Raw genomic sequence first — 23,411 nt, forward strand, 5'->3', positions numbered from 1 at the left:
GATTTTTAAAGCTACCTAGAGTTTTCATATATTTTTGGCCTTTTAATTTCAATTGGTGTGAGGTTGATTCAGGACAAAATATTTTTGAAGGCTCTACAACAGCAATTTGTATAAGGTTTTATGGAGGGATCAAATTTAATCAAATTTAATATATTAATGTTTGGATAAGATACATAATAGCAACTGTGATATGTTTCTTAGTTAATTTACTCTTCACTGAGACAAAGTAACCGACACCTGAAGTTAAAAGGTAAAAGGTTTATTTAGCTCCCAGTTTGCAGGTTTCAGCCTATAGTCAGCTGGCTCCAAGTCAGGATAGTATGGCGGACAGAGGAGAAATAGTTCATGGCAGGAAGAGAGGGTATAGCAACGGAGGCGACCACAGCTCTTTCTATCCTTATAATTTATCCAGGTCACTTAGGGCACCTTTAGTCCTAGTGTCCTTGATCCTTAGAGCACATGAATCATTTCCAGTGTCACACACTCTAAATCCAATCACCTCTCAAAAAGCACACCAGCGACCACATGAGGGAAGATATAACAGTATCTATGTTGAAATAAGCATCTCTTGATTTCATCTGAAATCTCTTCCTCAAAAAACATTTAACTCTAGTAATAAAACTATTACTTTCATACTATAATGGGTACAGAATACAATAGTCTATGACTGTAACATTCTTTTTTCTTTTTTTATTTCAATATTATTTTATTAAAAAGTTCACAATTAGAGCACTTGTAATAACACAACACATTTAAAAGCAACAAAGGCTGCCCTGAAAGTACTTTTCTGGAAACACAGAAGAATGTAGCATGTATGGAATTCACAGTGCACTGTAGGACTCCGTAGATTAATAAAATCTATCATCTGTGGGAAATTATTAAATTATGGCAAAATTAGCAAAGCAGGTGAATGGTACAAATAGCTAAAGATTTCACTTGGCCCAAGATAAAAGTCAAAGGAAAAAACCAAACCTACAGTCACTCAGTGTTTTCTACCATCTGCCAACATATTTTCATTGAAAAAAAAAAAACTTGGAAAAAAGCATCCTGTATAAAAATCTATAAAGATCTCATCATATTTTTCAAATCTGGTATCATGGAATGAAAAATAATCTTCTCAGATAGGTGAGAGTGATTATCAAAAGCAACATACAAACATCATAATGGAAAAGTTTATAAATTAAATCTATCTTTCATTTTACCAAATTTTATAGTACTCTGCCCTGTTAATGTGTCCTCCATGTGGAAGATACTCCTTAAAAACAATGGCAAAATATGTTTAAAGCACAGAGAGTTCAGAAGACAGAATGGCAGCATTTCTATCTTGATCATCATTAATCAGCACCATAAAATGTTAACTCCATGTGCAAAAATAAGCCTCAATCACCCAATATAAAGCATTAATAAATGGTAAAATCACTTAAGGAACAAGCTATGTAGGAAGAACTCTAAATAAGATTTTGCAAAAGTGACTGACAATTAACTGTGAAAGATACAGAATAAGGTACTATAGAGTGGAGTCCAATGAGCTTCACATCAATATTCATCTGCGGGAAAAGAAGTGAGGAATCAGTTTCTTTGATAAAACATGGCCTGGATGACTGGAGAATGGAACTGTGGTGTCTGCTTCTTAGGGTGCTTTGCCAGTGCTGCGCTGCCTGTAGTGGAAAAGACTCTTGGAGTCCACGTTGCGAGATTTCTGCATAGCCACAGGAAACAGTTTGGTCACCTGAAAATTAGTGAGGAGAGCAACCCCACTGTCAATGGCTGTCCTGCGAGTCACGTTAATTGTCATGGACAAACTTCGTGTTGTTGTTGGGAAGATTAATCACTAGGTCGATGCTGCTGTCTTCCATCAATTTTCTGATGGAAGGGAGACTGGGGTTCTGTCCTTCCTGAGATGGCCATGCCACTGGGCTGGCAGGGACATTGTTGGCGTTCAGCCAGTCTGATGTAGCTTCTGTAGCAAAGAGCTTACAACCTTCTTTGTGTAGTTGTTCTGCCACACCAAGGAATCTTGGCCGGAATGATTGCTGGGTCCCAATGAGGGTACCTTTCTGTGGTAATTTAAACCCAGTAGAAAGCATTGCCTTTAGGAACGCTGTGTGAATATCTTCACCAAAGCAAACCACCTCTCCAGTGGAAGCCATCTGCATCTGAGGATGGGGTCAGCATCCCTCAGCTGAGGCCAGGAAAACACTGGAGCCTTAATCGAGACATAGTCAGCAGGAATTATGGGACGCTCCAGGATCGGGAGGTGCTGCTCATCAATTTGCTCACCGGTCATCACCTTGGTGGCCACATCGATGAAGTCAACCCCAAGGGTCTTGGAAAACGAAGGGGAAGGATCGAGAAGCCCTCAGGTTGCACTCAATCACCAAGACATCATTTCCTTTCACAAGAAATTGAACATTGAATGGGCCAGAGATGGCAAAAGCTTTTGCAATCTTCCGGGTGGCATCCTTCACCTTTTCGATGCCTCCTTGGCTGATGCTTTGTGTGGGCAGCATCAAAGTGGCATTTCCTGAGTGAACACCTGCATCTTCCACGTGCTCCGAGATGGCGTGCGCAATCATCCGTCCATCTTTGCCAACAGCATCCATTTCTACTTCCCGGGCTCCTTCTATAAACTTTGTCAGCACCACTGGGTGTTCCTGAGAGACCCTGGTGGCCTCCTCCAGGAACGTATTCATCTCATCCTTGGAGAACACCACATTCATGGCAGACCCACTCAATACATAGGAAGGTCTCAACAAGCAGGGGTAGCCCACAGACTCAGCAAATTCCAGTGCTTCATTCAAAGTGTTAACAGCTTTCCACAGTGCCGGGGCCACCTTCAGCTCATCCAAGACAGCTGAGAACGTGGACTGGTCCTCAGCCCTGTCGATCTGCATCAGGCTGGTCCCCATGATCCTGACACCATTCTTGTACAGAGAGACCGCTAGGTTGTTTGGAATCTGACCCCCAACTGAGATGATGCAGCCACTGCATGCCTCCTGATGGTAGATGTCCAGGATTCTCTCCAAAGACAACTCTTCAAAGTACAGTTTGTCACACTCGTCAAAGTCAGTGCTCATGGTCTCAGGGTTGCAATTGACCACCACTGTCTTCTTGCCAAGCTGACGCAGTGTACGGATGCTGCAGACAGCACACCAATCAAATTCCACACTGCTGCCAATGTGATAAGGACCACAGCCCAGCACCATCCATGCTCATCAAAATTGATATCATGCTCCTGACCGTTGTAGGTCACATACAGGTAATTTGTTACAGATGGGTATTCTGCAGCCAGTGTATCAATCTGTTTAACCCAAGGGCGGATGCCTTTCTACAGTCTCAGCTCCCTCATCTGGGCCTCAGTCAGTCCTAGGCATTTTGTGATCTGCTTATCTGAGAAGCCAATCTCCTTCGCTTTCCTCAGGGTCTCCTGGGAAAGGGACTCACTGGAATAGACAGCAGAGAGGGTTGGAGCTCAGAACAAACACAGCCCAAAACCCTGAGCTGCTCCATTTCAAAGAGCAACAAAGACTCCTCATTTTGCTCCTCGACTGTAACATTCTTTTTGTTCTATTTTCTATTTCTAAACCAATGGCTTAGAGACATTCACTAGTTTCCACTGGGTCTTCTACTTTTCAACATTGTCATATTGGGACCAAGTTTCTAGATCATGAAAAACTGAGAAACAAGCCACAGGCAAATCAGGGAGATCACTTTGTATTTTGCCTTTTAAGTAAAATCTTAAAAATTTAGTTTTTTCCTTTTTTTATGATACCACATATGACTCAAAAGACATGTTAAAGTAACCCAGATGAGTTTTCTTGTCATTATAATGCAGGAATTTTTCAATGTTTGAATAATTCTTTTTAGCTCTTAAAATACAATATTTATATAGGTTAATGAAGAATTTTTCATAAAAATTCAATATCTTAGCCCAATAAGGTACAAGTAGCCTCTTGGCCTGTAAAGAAGTCCAATGCCTTACTATTTACATGAAGAGTAAATTTTATCTGGATGCTTTGTTTGTAGAATATTAAAAATCAAGAATGGATGTATTTTGAGGTGATAATATTCAGTGAAATAAATGAGAAACACAAACTTAAGTATTGCATGGTTTTTTTATGTGACAAACCTAAAAGTTAAAAGAATAAATAAAGAGTAAAATAAAAGATAGATAATAGGAAGGAGGATGACATATGTCTCTCAAATGAAAAAGGAAATCAGGGATAGAGGCATGAGAGGGAGAGAAGACAGAATGTTAAAAAGAATAAACACGTGTTTTGAGTTTGTACCAAACCTCACAAGAAATGCAACCATGTACTGCAAATATGTATTGATAAAAATAAAAATTGAAAAAGGAAAAGTTGTATGTTTCCCAATGAATTGAGAAATATTGATAATTTACCCAAATAAACAGCATTTTTGATTATCATCTGAATTATCACTTCAATATCTGGAGTACACTTGAGTAGATTGTTCTTTTAATCTGCTAAAACAGTTGACTATTTATTGCAAGCCAGGCATTAGGTCACGGATGACTCACGTATGTCCTTTGTCTTATCTGAGTCACCAGTTAATTACCACATTGGCTCTTCTGCCCCATTGGGTAACAGTCCAGTGCAGATACAGGGCTTGCACCATCGGGTTTGCCATGTGAGTCGGAAACACCTGCTACAAAAGAACAAAAGGCAATCTTGTAACGGGTCATTTAATAATTGACTTAGACAGAAAAATAGCAGTTGGTCTTTTTCTGTTCTCAATACCATTATTCATCTTCTCAAGTGGCAGTGGACACAGTAGGAAGACATTTTCTTGTTGAATGGAGAAATATGAAATTAAGTCTGAGGTAGACTTGGATGTCTAGTATTTCATCCACAGTGTTGAGGACACAGATTTTGCTGGTCCTATTCAGACAAAGATTTTATGGTTTCATTTCCCAAATGGTGCCTAAAGAGCAGCATCAATCTGTAGGTGACTTCCAGTTCTTGATGCAAGTATTGGTCTTAAGTGAAACGGTGCACACTCTTTCTACTCCATTAGTAACACTCAAAAGCATGTAGTTCATGTTCCGGTTCTTGTGGGTCTCTGAATCCATTAATAGCAGTTACAAGTTTAGTTTACAATAGACAGAAGAAAAGATTAGATATTTTTGGTCCAATTGTATTATAAATGTTACACAGCTCTCCCTTCCTTTGAGCTATGATCTCCCTTTAAAATTCTAGCTGACAACAAGCTCTGGCAGTAAGCAAGGATGGCACCCATGGCATGCCAGAAGCTTCCCAATGAGTGAGGCTCAGATGGCTACCACATCTAAGTGATTTTGAGAATAGTGCAGCTACATCAGTTACAAACTCTTATTCAGTCCTGGTATAAAATTTACATTATATTATATTAAATTATCAAAAGATAAATCAAAATAAATAATTTGTGTACAGTTATAGATTAATTTGAAAATTTAAGGAAAAAATATGAATACAAGAGAAAAAAGATTAATGAAATCAAGTAAAATAGCAGGACATATACAAATAAAAATAAAATGAAAATTTAGACTCTATTAAGAGAAACACCATCAGGAAATGAAAAATCTTATTAAAGAGTTCATGAGATTTTGGTAGAGAATAGTTCATTCAGCTTAGAAATTGTGACATCTCATTACATTAACTTTACATTAACTTTTCCTTGTATATATTTTCTTTCCAAAATATAAATTATTTTATTATAATTTTAAAATATTTTACCTGTGATTAAAAATAAACAAAATACAAAAAGCTGTGGGAAGAGTAAGAAATTTCCCCCGATAGCTGAGGTGAAATGTATTTAATGAATGTAAGTATAATATGTAAAATCTGGATAATGATATTAACATCTTAAGAAAAACATTGACAGGAGAATAATAAAGAAAAATAAGGGTGGAAAGGAGGCTAGATAAACATTTTGACTTTGGTCCTTCGAGACTATGACTCTGAAAGAATGCACATAAAGAAAGTTTTGTGTTGTGAAGTTTTCTCTCCTGTCGGTCCCTCTTAGGAGATGGGAGGTACCAAGCTTTGAAATCAGTTGAGCTGGAGTCACACATTTGAATCACAAATTATTATTTTCCTGATAATCATTTCCAGCTACCAAGTCACCTCATAATAAATGGGATGACATTATATAACTTGTCATCAGAGAGAGAATTCACTTGTCAGGGTTGCACAAATGTCCCATCCATTGGGCCCTTTTATTTTCTTGGAAAATATTTTTGACACTGGTTTTATGCACTGGTTTCTTCAGATTTATGGTCATGAGTTGGTATCTGCTCAGGCACCAGGAAAATCAAGAGCCAGGCTTTCTAAGCTGAAAACTGACTTTTGGTGATGGCAAATTTAATGATTATGGTTGGCATTTTTGGGGGATGACATTAATCTGTTAATATGCACTTATATTTTTCCCATTAGACATTGTGCAAATAAAAAAAAAGTGGATTATGTAACATTTCCAATAAACTTTGAGGTTTTGAGGATTATTTTTATGTATTTAGTAGTTAAAACATTAATGAACATAATTTTTACATTTATACATTTCTTAAAAAATGTGAAAATTCATTACAGAGGGATTACTATCATTATCACCACCATCATTTTTTAGGGATGAGGTCTTTATGATTTATCCACTCTGTACTAAAATTAACAGGCTCAAGAGATCCTCCTGGCTAAACCTCTGAAACACTGGGACTACTATGCACAGGTAGGTAAAAATTCATAGTTTAATAGAGATGTGGATTTAAGTTATGATTACAAGAAGCTTGCTGTGATATTTGGGAAATCTGTGAATGAACTGATTGGCTATTTTATTTTACATCTCAGTTCTTCTTTGTCATCCTCTTTACCTTCTGAATAATTTTATACAGTTTTCATTTATGAAAGATAATGGAGCTATAGCAGTGAAGCTGACATCTGATACTGAAGATGAAGTTTGAAATATCTAAGAACCATATATGATGCTTTATTTAAAAGTTTACTTTATACATATTTTCTCATATCTTTAAAAGCATTTTAGACAGATTTATAAAGGGTCCATAATATTTTAATATATGTTTGTACCTTATGCATTTGAATACTTACCCTAGATGGGGTCTTTAGCCTCACTTCTCACTTTTACTACTGTTATAAGGTCTTAATATAAATATAAATATAAATATTTATATTTAAAAGGAAGTTCCTATGTTTATAAAATTTTCCTAAAATACCTGAAATATTTTTGTTTTTAGTTTTCTAGAAATGTCCACCAAGTATATATTACAGTACATAAAGTTAAATTTGATTTGTTTTACAACCTTACTATTCTTAAAAAATAAAGAGTAGAAGATTCCATCATCCATCTTAATTTCCCCATTCCATCTTCTCTGGGAGACTACAATCTCTCAGACAAGCAACAAAATAGAGAACTAACTTCTTTGGATTTACATAGAAACTCTTATATACAGTATTATTTAAAAGTATTACTACAATGTACTTCATTTTTAAGATAAAAGACAAAAGACTAAGGTTATAGTTCACAAAATTTGATGAAGATAACTCCTAGACAGACTCATTTATTATCTGATGTTGGGTTTAAAATAACATTAATCTCTGTCCTTAGCGTTAGATAAAAATAACTCTATTTCTAGTTTTTGAGATTTTTGTTCAACTTTCAAGATGTGAGCATTTCTAATTTCTAGCTGGAGATTATCTTGCTTTTTAAGTAAAGCATGAATAGTGTCTTTGATGTGGGCTTTGCATCTTAGGATCTTTTGCTAACATGAATCTTATCTCTTTTAATAAATCAACATTTGGTGGTTGTTATAACCTCTTTCAGGTACTCTCAGTAATAGACCATGATTTTCTGAGTATGGAAATGTGCAGACTAAAAAAAAACTAAAATAGAATATACCTTTTATTTTATTTATGATATGCATTATCTTTGTATTCAGAAAAATTTTCCTTTAAAATTTTTAGTGTGATTTTTTGCTTGAAATAAATGTTTTCATAAAAGTCATTCACACTTTAATTATTGCTTTTTTAACAAGGAATCTAAAGTATTTCCATGACATTATTAAATTGATCTTATGATCTTTAATAAAAAATTTTAAGATACAATTTTTGAAACAAAAATATTTTAAGCATATCAAATTTTATTAGTTGTACGTAAAAGAAGATTGAATGTTTCTCATTAAGTGGATTTTTAAATTTTTACTTTAGCATTAAATTTGAAAATACTGATTGTGATGTCAGATTCTAGTATACAAAGTACTAGTTATATTACTGTAAAGAATTTACACTTCTTGTATCACAGTTTCCTCACCTGTAAAATATGCAGAACTATAGCAACTACTCATACAATTATAATTATTTTAAAGATATGAAAATTTGGGGCTGGGGATTTATCCCAGTGGCATAAGCACCTGTCTTGCAAGCAGGTGGTCGTGAGTTCAATACCTGGTACCGATAAAAAAAAAAAAAAAGTGGTAAAGATATGAAAATTAGTTAACATAGCCTTATTTAAAAAATTAATTAAGAGTGAAAATACTTGGTAAAATTTTGGTAGCAGGATAATAATACTTGCTTCCGGGAATGGGTTAGGGAGGATTGCTTCCCTTTCGATTTCATTAAAGAGTTTCATTAAAGAGTACTGACATTAAATCTCTAAATTTCTTGTAAAATTCAGCAGTGAATCCATCATGACCTAGGCCTTCTTTGTTAGTAAAATTTTCATTACTTTCTCAATTTCATTAACTGATATTAGGTTACTCAGAATGTTTATATCCTCTTGGTTCAGCTTGAGTAACTGCCAAATTTCTAAGACTCTGTCTATTTTTCCTGTGTTTTCCATCCTATATGAGTAAAGATTTTTAAAGTAGGGATTAACAAATTTCTGATTTCCACAGAAACTGTAGTGATTTCACCCATTTCATTCATCATTCCATGAATTTTTTACTTTTTCATTTTTTTGAGAAGGTTGGCTAGTGTTTTATCAATTTTATTTATTCTTTCAAAGAACCAAGCATTCTCGTTATGAAATAAACCCATAACAAATGCTGTTGGGGTTATGGGGATAAAGGAATTCTTCTTCAATGTTGGTGGGAGTGTAGACTGATAGAATCACTGTGGAAATCAGTGTGGCAATTCCTCAAAAAACTAGGATTAGAGTCCCATTTGACCCTTTCTGAGAATTTTCCTAGAAAAATTAAAAAAAAAAAACATACCACAGCAATATACGTACACCCAGGATTATAGCGGCACAATTTATAAAAGCTAAATCTTGAAAACAACCCAAATGTCCATCAAACAAGGAATGTATTAAAAATATATTAAAAATACAATAGAGTACTGCTCATCCATAAAGAAGTATAAACAAGGCTTTTATAGGTAAATGGATGCAACTCCAAAACACACTCAGAAATGAAATAAATCAGACTCACACGTGTAAACATTGTATTGTCTCCCTCATATAAGAAACTGATACAGTAAATAAGATACAAAATTTGCAATAGAAACTGTGAAAGGAAAAGAAATTTCTCAAAAGGAAAGAACAACTGGGATTGGAAAATGAAGGATAGGGGAATATATATATATATATAACGGGGGCTAAGAAAATTATACTACTAATTTCTATTAGTTCATTGAAATGAACAGTTTGTGTTGATATTGTTTGATCAGTTTTTCATTCTTGTATCTTGTAATCTGAACAACTACTTCAAACATAATAATATGCAATCAGTTAATTATTTTTAAATCTCAATTATTTTGTTTTGAAATTCTCTCATTATTTTTGTTGATTTTGCTCTTTAAAATAAAAATTTTCTAAAAATAAAGAGTTTGGTAAAATTATTAAATTTGTTTCATTAACTTATGTTTTTCTTCCTTTTTCCTGGGGCTAGGTCATGCTATGTTGCCTATTTATCCCAAGCTGGTCTAAAACTCGCAATTCTCCTCCCTTGGCCTCCTGAATGGTTGAAACTATACCATGCCTAGCTGTCAGGGTTTGGCTTTTAAACAATATAAATGTAAGGATGAATGTAGAACTAAGTGGTAAGGCAGTTGCCTACCATTTGTGAGACACTAAATTTGATGGAAAAAAAAAGAAAAATGTTTTATTTGATTTTAAGTATATACACTTTTGATCAGTCGTCCCAAGGTTACATTTTATTCTTGCTTCTAGTCAATGATTTTGTGTTAAAATTATCATAGGAAAGGTAAATATGTTTATAGTTAAAATATTTCAGATTTTCTTACTTTGAACTGTCATTACAAAAAAAAAAAAAAAAAAAAAAAAATCTTGAAAACCTAGCCCCAATTCTCTTCTCCAAAAAGAATTGCTGAAGTCACTGAGCAGAGTCACTGAAGTTTGGTTATCGTTTGGAAACATGATTTGCATTGAGATTCTCTGTGCCTGCTGAACTAACTTATGCCTCTCACTGAATGATCTCAATCAATACTAATTGAGGGTTCACAGTAAGCACAGTTCTGGATGAACTGCTTTAATTTAAAAGGTAGAGATACATTAAATACCTGTGGCATTTAGTTTAAATTGAAGTACTTTTTGTTAATTAGATTTAAGTTGAACAATTTCAATTCTCTTTTTATGAATTTGATTAAACTTTAGTTGATGATATATCCATTCATTCCAAAAGTTATTTTTAATGTCATTATGAGCCAAGCACTGTGACAGTACCAGAAAGTATAGAGATGATATAATCACAGTTCTGCTCTTCAGAGGCTTAAAAATCTGCTGATAGAATAAGTCAAGAAACATATTCATACCAAGATGGTAAATTAGCAATGTAACTTCAGAGCATTCAAGAAATATTATTGAGCTTTTCTTGCAAAAAACCGTAAGCAGAGGTGACAAAACTATAGCACATGTGATATGGTGTTCATTCAAGACAATAAATGTTAGTGTATGAGTTGCTGCTTCTAAGCTAAAACCCCAGTGTTCAGGTTTAATAGCAGTGTTGACAATTTGCAATCAATTAAGTGAGTTTGGGGTTGCATTTTGGGCAAGCATTCATCATCATTCCACAAAAGGCTTTTAGGTTAGGGGATAATTTGGAAATCCAAGTAAGTTAAAAGATTGCTAATATATCAGTAATTATATGACTTGCCAATGGAAAGGTATCTGTCTACATATACATATGCATGTACATATATGCATATATATATGTTTGTGTCCATGTAGATGCATTCATATTTTAAATACACATTTGCATATATACATTTCACATTACAATTATATATACATTATGATCTATTTAGTGTTTACTATGTTCTATTGATGCTTTTATGATCTTTTTCCATGTCTGTACTCACTTAATGCAAATTTCTAATCACTTACTAGTTTCTTGATACAGTTGTATCCCTTCGTAATCTTATTTTGTGGTACATTTAGATTCTTTTCAGTTTATTGTACTTCAGTAAGCAACCTGTACAGGAAATTCAAGTACAGCATTATCTTCTTAAGAGAAATCTTAAAAAAAAAAAAAAAAGAATTGGTAAATAACATGATATGCATATCTGAACTCTGGTTAAGGGCTGCCAAATAGAATATCAGAAATATAAGCCAATTTTTGATATTATACCTAGCTTATAACTTTCCTAATACAGTCATTAAAAAAACCCTATTAAATGGAAAAAAGAAAACAGATTGTCATGCTTTTGTTTATTATTGGAAAAAACTATTTGTTTTATTTGAAAATTGCTTTTACTTTTATAATATTTTATATTCTGTTAATTTGTAAGATGCCCTAGTACATTAGAATCTCAGAGTTGATACTACATGAGAGGACTGTGTATCAGACATATGCATCAAAAATTTTAGGTACATACTGGTTGAAGTTTGATCAAGTACATGAGATTCAGAAGGGAGGCCTAAAGGAGAGAGAAATGCTAAAATATGGATTTCAGAGTTCTTTTCCTGAAGCTTCTGGTTCTATAACTTAGATGTGTGCATCTGTATTACTAATCACAATAGCAGTAACTACCACAGACATGCTTCTCTGATTATTTAATTAATGCTTATAAGAAGGCACATTGTTGTTTAGCTCAGTGGCACAGCACCTACCTGGCAAGTATGAGGTCCTGAGTTTGATTCCTAGCACCCCTCATCATTACAAAGGCACACTGCTATGAAATCAATGGCATTTTGTAGAAAACTATATAAACTGTGGCTTAAGTTGAAATCCTAAAAGTTTTATGTTGGTGTCAACTTACAAGAGAGAATTTAATAGAACACAAAATAATTAAGCAAGTAATAAAATTGCTTTTGTTCTGAAAAAATCCAAATAGGAGCTTCATTTCCTGAGGAAAAGTGTTTTACTGGAGAGATCTGAAAATCTCACACAATGGTAAAAGTAATACAAATTTGCAGCAACAGGGAAGTCAGGCCTGATGTCATATTGCAAGAAACACTTAAATCATACAGTTTTTACATTGTCTTTAATAACTCTATAATATGGAAATTGAAATTAGAAATACATGTTTCGAAGTAAAATTGCATGTGAAAGACTGTAGAAGAAGAAAATAAGGAAACTTTTGATCAAGACACAAGATTTAAAAATTGAAATTATAAACAAAGTATCAAGCGATCCATATTCAATGTCTTTGACCCAAAATATTTTCTGTGGGAAAGCACCCAGTGTCCTCTGTAAAATGCATGAAATCAGATGAAAATGATAATGCAATCAGAGCCACAAGCCTTAAGAGACAAAACACAAACAACGGGTTTGTGATATAATCACCAGGATTCTCAAATTACTTGTGGATATATACATAAATAACCTCTTCCTTGAGGGTGCACATTTTAACAGGAATAATCAGTTAACCTTAAGAAGCTATTTGAGAAACTTAATTTTAAGTATTCTGGAATTCAACCCTGTGACATGTAAATACAGCAAGATAACATATAATTGGATTAATCAGAAGGAGCTTTAGATCTAGATTTTCACACTGTGAAATTTTTCAACTCAGAAAAGAACAAGGCAGTAACCATTTTCAGAATTAGAAGCTCAAGTAGTAAAATAACTGTCAGTAAAACCTCCTATCAGTGTATTTGACATAAACAAACAATTCTACAACTGTCCAAATATTTGTAGGATACTTCTCAAGTTAGATTATTTTAAATATGAAGTAAATATCCCTTATTTCAAACCACAATTTTGGTTCAGTTACAATTAGAATCTCTGCATATTCACTGAAATTTCTCAAGGGCTAATGAAGATCATTGGCATTTTAACCTTCACTTTCCAAAAACAAGAGTAGAGATAGAAAATCAGACCTAAATTATTTTTGGAATATTTAATCCTAATTTAATGTTACATACAATTTCAGCCACTCTGTGAGAGGGTAATCTGTTTGACTGCTAGATTTTACTGCAGGTGGATTTGGAAGAGAACCAATTTGGGTCCAGGATTAGCTGGATGTGTTAGAAGGAACAATTCTCTAGATTGCTGATTCTAATGTTAATAACCCAGATGTTAGTAAAAGCTGCCAGCTGGGAACACAATGACCAAATTCCCTGCATATGTCCTCTAATGATGATGAGTGACTCATTTGACCACAACTAGCATTCTTGGCTTGACAATTAAGAGTGTAACCTCATTGCCTCAGTTTAAGAAACACATTAGAGATTCAACAAAGGGCATGCAATTGAAAAGTTCACTGTTTGTCCCCTATTTTTTGTGTACTCAAAATATAAACTGCCTTTGTGTTTTATGTTTTGACTGTTTCCTAGGGAATAGTCCTCAATTATGCACAAAATGCCTAATTTTAGTGCACTTTTACCCGTTTAAAAAAAATTAGGGAATATATCCTCATAAGTTTTCAACCTATGCGCCTTCTCAGCTCTTATCAGAGATGATTCAGGAAATTATTTGAATTAAATATAAAGGACCAAGTCTTGAAGGTGCTCTCCCTCCTTCCTTACATGGCTATAAAAAACTAGGTAAGTGTAAGGTAAGGTAAAATAAAGCTTCATCAATAAATAAAAATGAAGGTGAAAAAGGTTACATTTATTCCTTTGATATTTTTGTTTGCATTTGTGAATGGATTAACAGTGTTAATGAGGATTTGCCCCTGCGTGCTGGTTATTACTATAGGTGATTTAGTTATGTTGTCTGTAGTCTAACACTGTGTGTTTTTCACTTTTTCATTCCTTAAAACAATAAGATTTATAGCTGCCCAGCCCTTTATTGCCCTACAAATACATTTTCCATCACTTAGAAAAATCCATGAGGAGATATTTGAAGTTAAGCAAATGATATCTGCATAGAATTTAAATTCAAATTTCATTATATTATATTTGAAAGAGAATAAGGAACACAAAATTAGAACATGATTTCAAATTTCACTAATACTACATGAATACTTTCCTCAGGAGGCCACCTAAATCATGAGCAAGATGTTTACTAAAGATAGAGTAGATCATCGACTTCAAAGTCTGTTGGCTTATTTATGTTTGAAAACAGAAATTTTACACTTATGCATGTTCTACAAATGTTTGTGCTTGTGCACAGTATGAAAAATTTTCCGAGATTTTCACATTGATTAACAAAAGGGCCTCATTAGATGACACAGACCCTGTATAGTATTAGAAAAGCAGCATAGGCAGTGTTATAGCAATTTATTCTCAGGTCGAGAAAAGTGAAATGTCCATCCCAGAAGTGGAGAAAGTGTCTGGAACATGAAATGAGGGCAGAAAAAAATTTCACATTGATGTGGGTTTTTAAAGTATTTTAAACACATGTAGTATTTTATTAAGTAAATAATAAAAAATCAGTGGGTGACACTGAGCACAAAATGGCTAACATATTTTCTTTCTAAAATTTAAAGGAAATGTTTCAAATGCATTGCATTAAAAATGATGTTTAATATAGCCATTAGTTAGGTACTATCAAATTAATTTCCCTTTCCATGTTTAGTTTTTTTCTAAAATAACTTGATAATTATTAGTGCCTTGTTTATGATTTAAAACACTAGCATGGGTTTTCTATTTTTGTTTATTAAAGACAAATAAATTACTACAATTTTTATGTCTCAATAACAATTTTAATCCAAAGATTGAACTGTATTTAGGCACAAATATCTGTACACCTGCATACATGTACATGAACAAATATTTACAAATCCTTTAGAAAACAATAATCTTTTCTTTGAACATATATGTAATACATTATAATAAATACTATCATTAAGGGGGCAAGATGTAAAGAAAAATATGATTGTAATATTTTAATACTAAAATTAAAGTACTAAATTCTTATATTATTTTAATATAAAATCAATTATAAAAAGATAATTTTAACTCATAAACCAAAGTGTTAAGATATCATAAAAGTCTCATAGATTCATTAAATACTTCATTCCAAATATTGTATTTTCCAAAAAGGGAAGTAGAAAATGGAATAAAATAAATAACAAAGAGAAAAAATAAATTTATACATATCTGAATTACATCAAATATAAATGTTTCAAGCATAAGAATGAAACCAATTTAGAAAAGGAGAGCAGCATACAAGGTGAGACTATGCACTATATGAATGAAAGTCAATTCTACTAGCATGATGTAAACAGTTTAAAAATAATCCACAAAGTTATGCCTGACAAAATCTAATTTAAAAAAATGAAGTTATAGTGGTACCAGAGAAAGGGGACTAGAAAGAAGACATTATCAATGGCAAATCTAGGCATTGCATAGGAAGAAAGTATCAGTTTACCAAAGAGATACAAAATGTTCATGGACCACATAATATAGCTACAGAACACACAAAATTAAAACAGATAAGCCATATTTAAATGAAGCAAGAATAATAACTGGAAACTAAATATGGCTTTCTAGTGACAGAACTAATAGAAATAGAAAGATAGGGAATAACTGAAGGAAGAACAACAATGAAGTTAGTATAACTGGCACTTATACCGTATTCCATACAATGAGAGAAAAGTACCTAGTCCGTCTATTCATCTCACTTGCTCATTTTTCAAGTAGGTGTTTTAATTACGAGGAGTCTTATTTCTTGTGTTTTTTGATATGTCCTGGATTTTAGTTCCTATCTGAGAAGTAGCTGGCAATTTTTATTGTATTTTATTTTTCAACGTTCTAATTTGTTTCTTCGTGCTGTTTGTTGTTTCTTTTGGTGTCCAGAATCTCTTTAGTTTTTTGATTCATTTGTTGATTCTCGATGTTGTTTCTTAGGCAATTTGGAATTCTTTTCAGAAAGTCCTTGCCCATGCCTATATATTTAAGAGTTTTATTAAATTTATCTGCTACTCAATTTAGTGTTTCTGTTTTAACACTTATATCTTTTATCCATTTTGATTTTTGCTTTGTACTTGGTGAAGGACACGGACCTAGATTCCATATTCTGAATGTGTAGAGCCACGTTTCCTAGAACCATTTTCTAACAAGACTACTTTTCTCTGGTGTATGTTTTGACACTGTTATCCCTGCATCCTCTCTCTTGTTTCACTGATCCTCAGGTCTGTTTTTATGGCAGTCATGTGTTTTTTCACTGTAGCTTTTTAATATAATTTATAATATGCAATTGTGATTCTTCTTGCTTTTTTTTTTTCTTTTTCCTTTTCTTTTCTTTTCCTTAATTGAGCATTGCTGTTACTATTCTGGGTCACTGCTGGTTTCACATGAATTTTGGTACTGTTTTCTCTAGTTTTGGAAAGAACATTTTTGTATTTTGAGTAGGTGGCATTAATCTGTTTATCAACTGTGGAAGTATTGCCATTTTGACATTATTGGTTCTGTCTATCCAGGAATAAGGCACATATTTTTATTTTCAGATTTATTTGTTGATATACTTTTTAGGAGTATTGTAGTAATCATTGTAGAAGTATAGTGATTAATTTTCTCTCATTGATGAGACAAAGTACCCATATACCCAAAATTAAGAAAGGAAAGCTTTGTCAGGCTCAGTCTGTAGAGATTTCAGTCTGTAATTTGGTGGCTCCAAGGCAGGGAGACTTATGGCAGAGAAGCAACACTTCATGGTGGCAGAAGACAGCAAAAGTAACAAGAGTCAAAAGGGAGGAGCATGAGAGAAGATTGTGTGACTTATATATAGGTTACCCCACCAAGGTGGGTGCAGCACTCACATCCATGATGCCATCATCTGACCATGAATCAATCACAAGTTTTATAAGTCCACTTGCGTGACTGCATGAGGCTTTGAGGGGATATTCAGACACAAGTATTCTGCCCTTGATCCCCCAGTTACTAATGCACATGCTTTATACAAAAGACAGTCCATCTCCAACATGGACTTGCCAAAGTCTTAACAGTTTAAGCATTGTTGAAAAGTCCAAGGCCCAATTCTTCACCAAGATCTAAGGCAAAGTCTTAGGCCTGAGTCCCTGTACAAATGAAAAGTTAAGCATTTCTAACATTCAGTTGCATAAGATAAATATTACCATTCTAAAAGATACAAACAAGGGTATGCAAAGGATCGGGACCAAAGCATCCAGCTTTGGTCCAGCAGGGCAAATGTTAAGCACTAATAGTTACCTGTGGAAAATCCAAAACAATCAGTGGTAACCTGTGAGTTCCAAAGCATTTTTGTGGCTCTACACCTATGGCACTTCCAGTGGTCGCACCTTCTATGGATTCCCTTGGCCCTGATTTGTTCTTAGCTTGCAGATTTCCTCAGATGATCCACATTCCTGGTTTTTTCCATACTTCTGGCGTCTCCACAGCACATGTTGGCTTCACCACCACACCTTTGTATATTGTCATTTTAGGTGCACACTCCCTGGCCTCGCAGGCTTTCTTTAAATATATGGGTGGAATCCTTTTTTAACCCCATAATGTGCATTACTTATTCACCTAAAATCAGCAACATGTTGCTGATATCAAGGCCAGTTGCTACCTAGAGCAGGAGAAAACCTTCCTTTTCTCTTGCCTGTTGGAGACAAGTGCCAGGTTGCTGAGCACTCTGAGTAAAATTCCAAGGAACAAATTCTTTTTTTTTTTTTTGTCTTAAAGACATTAAGACAAAAGAGGACATAAAAGCAGATCAGAACAGAACAATGTAAGCAACACAGTATTTCACCACAAGATAACCCGTAATTAACAGCAACTACCATAAAGTCTCTTTCTTTGAAATAGTTGAGCATAATTTCATATACAATAGTGTCAAACATAACAAAATAGTATAAAAAAGTTCAAGAGAATGAAAGGATTACAGAGCATTCAGAACCAAATAACAGAGAATAAACAATGGCTAATATATTATCTTATTTTCCATAGAAAATTTGTTTATACTATCACACATAATAAAATCCAATAAGATACAATAAGATAGAACCAATGGAAATAGAAGAACAAAAGCATGGTAGAACTTCAGGGTAAGATGATATTAAATCTTACTCTTATTTCTTCAAAATAGCTGTTCATATTATCACAGATAATAAAATCAAACAAACCAGGATAAAATCATTCCAAATAATCAATGAAAACATTATAAAGCCTCAAAGCAGTGTAATGAGGAATCATGTTTCCCACATACTTTTATGGATTCTTACCATTTCTTACACTAGGGAAACTATTCAGTATTTATACATGTGAGTATGATTTATTTCACTTATGAGTATGGTTTCAAGCTGCGCCCATTTATTTATAAATATCTCAATATGATCATTCTTTATAGCTGAGTAGTACTCCATTGTATAAAAATACAACAATTTTTTTATCCATTCCTAGTTGATAGACACTTAGGTTGTTTCCAAGATCTGGCTATTATGAATTGTGCTTCTGTAAACATGGGTGCACATATATCACAGTGGTATAATGCTTTCAGTTCTTCTGGGAATATGCCTGGAATTGAAATAGCTGGAACAAATAGAATTTCCAATACCAGCTTTTTGAGGAATCTCCAGACTGACCTCCACAGTGGTTGCACCAGTCTACACTCCCACCAACACTGCAGGAGAGTTCCTTTTTCCCCACAACCTCTGCAGCATTTGTTGTTGGTTGTTTTCTTGATCCTGGCCATTCTTTCAGGAGTAAGATGGAATCTCAGTGTGGTTTTAATTTGCATTTCTCTAATGACCAGTGATGATGAACATTTTTTCATGTATTTATTTGTCATTTGTATTTCTTCATCTGAGAACTGCATATTCATCTCAGATGCCCATTTTTGTATTGAGTCTTTGAATTTTGGGGTCTGATTTTTTTTTAATTCTTTATATGCTTTAGACAGAAGTCCTTTGTCTGAGGGACAGTTCACTAAGATTTTTCCCCAGTTTGTGGGTTTTCTTTTCACTATGCTGGAGATTTCTTCTGACATGCAGAAACTTTTTAATAAGATGTGATCCTAGTTATTGATGCTGGGAAGTATTCCCCATGTGGTTTGATTCCTGTTCATGAATTCTCTACCTACCCCTATGTCTTCAAGATTTTTACCTAATTTGTCTTCTAATAGATTTAGTGTTTCCTGTTTTAATATTCAGATCTTTGATTCATTTTGATTTTAGTTTAGAACATGGTGATAGGCATGGGTCTAATTTTAGTTTTCAGCATACGGAGAGCCAGTTTTTCCAGCACCATTTATTAAAGAGACTGTCCTTTTTCCAGTGAATATATTTGGCCCCTTTATCCAAGCAAGGTGGTTGAATGTGCTTGTAGTTGTGGTGGTATCTTCTAATCTATTCCATCAATCTTCAGATCTGTTTTTATTCCGGTACCATGTTGATTTTATTACAGTAGCTTTGTAGTATAACTTCAAGTCAGGGATTGTTATGCCTCCTGCCTTGTCTTTGCTGCTTAGAATTGCTTTTGCTATTTTAGGTCTCTTCTGGTTCCAGATGAATTTTAGGAGTGATTTCTCTAGATCTATGAGGTATGTTGATGGTATTTCATTGGGATTGCATTAAATCTGTATAACAGTTTTGGGAGAATGGCCCTTTTCACAATATTTATTTTTCTTATTCCTGAACAAGGGATGTCATTCTATTTTCTGAGATCCTCTTCAATTTCTTTTTTCAGGGTATCATGATTTTCCCTGTATAGATCTTTTACTCTTTTTTTTTTTTTTTTTTGGTCTTTTTCCTTTTTTCCGTTACGAGGATCGAACTCATGACTGCCTGCTTGCAAGGCAGGAGGTGATGCCGCTAAGCTAAATCCCCTGCCCCTGATCTTTTACTTCTTTTGTGAGATTAATTCCTAAATATTTTATTTTTTTAGATGCTACTGTGGAAGGTGTAGCTTCTCTTATTTCTCTCATAGTTATTTTGTTGTTAGTGTATAGAAATGCTATTGATTTTTGTGTATTGATTTTGTATTCAGCTACATTGCTGAATTTATTTATTATATCTAGGAGTCTTTCAATGAAATTTTTGGGGTCTTCTATGTAGAGAATCATGTAGATTGCAAATAATGATAATTTAACTTTTTTTCCTATCTTTATTCCTTTTTTTCCTTTCTTGTGTCTCATTGCTCTGCCTAGTATGTCCAGTTTTATGTTGACTAGGAGCCGTGATAAGGGACATCATTGTCTTCTGCCTGATTTTAAGGTAAAGCCTTTCAGTTTTTAGCCATTCAATATGATGCTGGCTGTTGGTTTGTCATAGATGGCCGTTATCATATTGAGGTAAAGACCATTTATTCCAATTTTCTGTAAGGTTCTTATCATGAATGAATGTTGGATTTCATTAAAAGCTTTTTCAACATCTAGAGAAATGATCATGTGATTCTTACTTTTGGCTTTATTGATATGGTGGATTACATTTATTGATTTACATATCTTGAACCATCCCTGCATGTCTGGAGTGAATCCCACTTGATCATGGTATATAATCTTGATGATTTGCTGCATCCTGTTTTCCAATATTTTATTAAGGATTTTTGCATCTGTATTCATTAGCGAGATTGGCCTGTAGTTCTGCTTTTTAGTTAGGTCTTTCTCAAGTTTTGGTACTAGTTGTAGCAGTGACCCCAGACCTCCGGCATTTTGTGTTGGTTGCTTTTCTCTCATTGATGACACAAAATAGATACCCAAAATTTCAGAAGAAAAGTTTTACTAAGCTCACAATTTTTGGATGTTTCTGTCCATAATTAGCTGGTTTCAAGGCAGAGTGGCTCATGGCAGAGAAGCAATAGTTCATGGTGGCAGAAGGAGAAAAAGAATCATGAAACAAAAGGGAAGAGCACTCAAGGAAGACTCTTTCTGTACCTTATATCATATGTAAGCTGTTTGCCCTAGGGTGGGTATAGCACTCACACCTTTAATGCCAGCATATGACCATGAATCAATCACAAATTCTATAAACCCACTCCCATGACTTCATGAGGCTTTGAAGCGACATCCAGACACAAAATATAACAAGAGATCTTTAGGTTCTGTGGTTGGGTTAATTTCCAAGTGTTTAAAGTTTTTTAATGCTACTGCGAAAGACATTTTCTTCCTAAGTACTTTCTTGGCAGGCTGATTTTTAGTCTATAGGAACACTATATAGTTTTGATTGTTGATTTTTTCATCCTGCTACATTTCTAAATTTGATTATTAATTCTAGAGTCTTTTGTTGGTATTTTATGGATGTTCTATGTAGAGGGTCATGTCATTTGCAAGTGATGAAAATTTGACCTTTTTTTCCTGGATATAGGCTTTTTATTTTATTTTTCTTGCAGATTTTCTCAGGCTAATATTTTGAGTACTATACTGAACAGGAGAGGTGATAATGAGTAGTTTTGCCTTCTTCTTGATTTAGGAAATAATTTAATATATTTTACATATGAAATGTAATTTATTTACTTATTTGCAACCTCAAGGTGAAGCCTCATTTTTGATGGTTTGTTGCTTTGTTTGCCAGCGTCTTCTTTAGGAATTTTGTCTCCCTATCATTCAAAATTATCCTGTAGGTCACATTTTGTTGAGATGCTCATATAATCTAGAAATTATTGTAACACTAGTTTACTGGAATGATGTTGTGAGTACTCCTTCCTTTTCAGTTTCATTAAAAAATTTAAGGAGTATTGAAATTGCACCTTATCTGTCTCTGAAGTTCTTGTAAAATTTAGCAGCGCATCCATTGGAACTTGAAGTTTCTTATTTGATAGATTTTTTTATTACTGCTTCAACTTCATTAACTGTTATTGAGTTATGCAGAGTTTTCCATCTCCTTGGGTAAGTTTGTTAATTTATTCACTTCTAACAATCTATCCATTTTTTCCCCTGAATTCTCCAACTGCTTATATATAAATTTTAGAGTAGTTGCTAGTAACTTTTTGGTTTTTGGCTCTGTCCACTGTGTTTCACTTTTTAAATTCCTAATTGCACTGACTTGTATATTTCCATTTCTTTTCTGGTGTGAGGATAAATATTAGTTTATTTTGCTTATTTCCTCACTTTCTATAATTTTTTGTCTAATTTCTTTAATTTCTGCTTTCATCTTTATAATTGCTTTTCTTGTAATAGCTTTGGATTTGGGATTCTCTTAGTTTTCAAGGATCTTCAGCTGAATCATTTGGTTATTTGTTTGAGTTTTCTCAGTTTGTCCAATGTGGTGATTCACAATGAAATAATTCTCTCTTAGGACAGTTTTCATTGTACCCCATAAATTCGGTTATATGGTACTGGCATTGTTTTTTGAGCCTAGAAAATGACTAACATCATCTTTGGTTCCTTTAGTGACACTAATTATTCAAAAATATGTTGCTTAGTTTCCGTATGTTTTGGTGATTTATGTAGTTTATTTGATTTATAGTTTAATACCATTATGATCTGATAACATGTGCAGTATAACTGGGTTCTTTTGCCTTCATTTAAAGATGGTTTAATAGCTCGTATATTGTCTATTTTAGAGGAAAGTCCCATATATTGCTGAGAACATGTATTCAGTTGTTTTAGTATGGAGCAGAATACTCTTTAAATAAAAGTATCTATTGTGTTTTTCTGTGTGGAGTCTATTTCTTTGAACATTTGACTCCACTCTGATGTATCTTTGACCTTTTTTGTTATTTTTGTTTAGTTGACCTATTTGTGACAGTGAAGTATTGAGGTTCCTACTGTCTTAGTTACTTTTCTCAGTGATGAAATGAAATACTTAATATACAAAGTTAAAGGGTGAAAATTTTATTTTGGCTCACATTTTGTAGAGGTTTCAATTGGCAGTTGATTGGCTCCACAGCAAAGTGGCATGGCAGAAATTCACTGTAAAGGAAAAAGAGCTCATGGCAGGGAGAAGGCAGCAATCCAGCAAAGTAGTGAAGCAGGTGCAGCAGCTTGCCTTTCCCGTTTACTCCTTCCAGGCTAACCACCCTAAGAATGTTCCCAGCCACACCCAGAATCACTCAGTGTTAATCACACTGTTAATCCCACCATCACAGACATAATCCCAGCCTAATACTCTTTAGATACAGGCATCTGTGAGAAGCCTCACTATGGATCACAAGAGGTT

General features: G+C 33.9%; 1 protein-coding gene across 1 annotated transcript in view; it reads right to left on the reverse strand.

Moving 5' to 3' along the window:
- Positions 1-675: 675 nt before the first annotated feature.
- Positions 676-23,411, reverse strand: part of LOC100726863 (carbamoyl-phosphate synthase [ammonia], mitochondrial-like) — an 85,910-nt gene continuing 63,174 nt past the window's right edge. Inside the window, 6 exon segments of the mRNA XM_023567269.2 lie at positions 676-1,786; positions 1,788-2,152; positions 2,155-2,332; positions 2,334-3,205; positions 3,208-3,443; positions 4,568-4,668. Of these exon segments, the coding sequence (XP_023423037.1) occupies positions 1,631-1,786; positions 1,788-2,152; positions 2,155-2,332; positions 2,334-3,205; positions 3,208-3,443; positions 4,568-4,668 (1,908 nt within the window). The 3' untranslated portion in view covers positions 676-1,630.

This window comes from Cavia porcellus, unplaced genomic scaffold, assembly GCF_034190915.1.
Source record: "Cavia porcellus strain 051 isolate PalLab524CR breed Dunkin Hartley unplaced genomic scaffold, mCavPor4.1 scaffold_2, whole genome shotgun sequence".
Classification (NCBI taxonomy): Eukaryota; Metazoa; Chordata; class Mammalia; order Rodentia; family Caviidae; genus Cavia; species Cavia porcellus.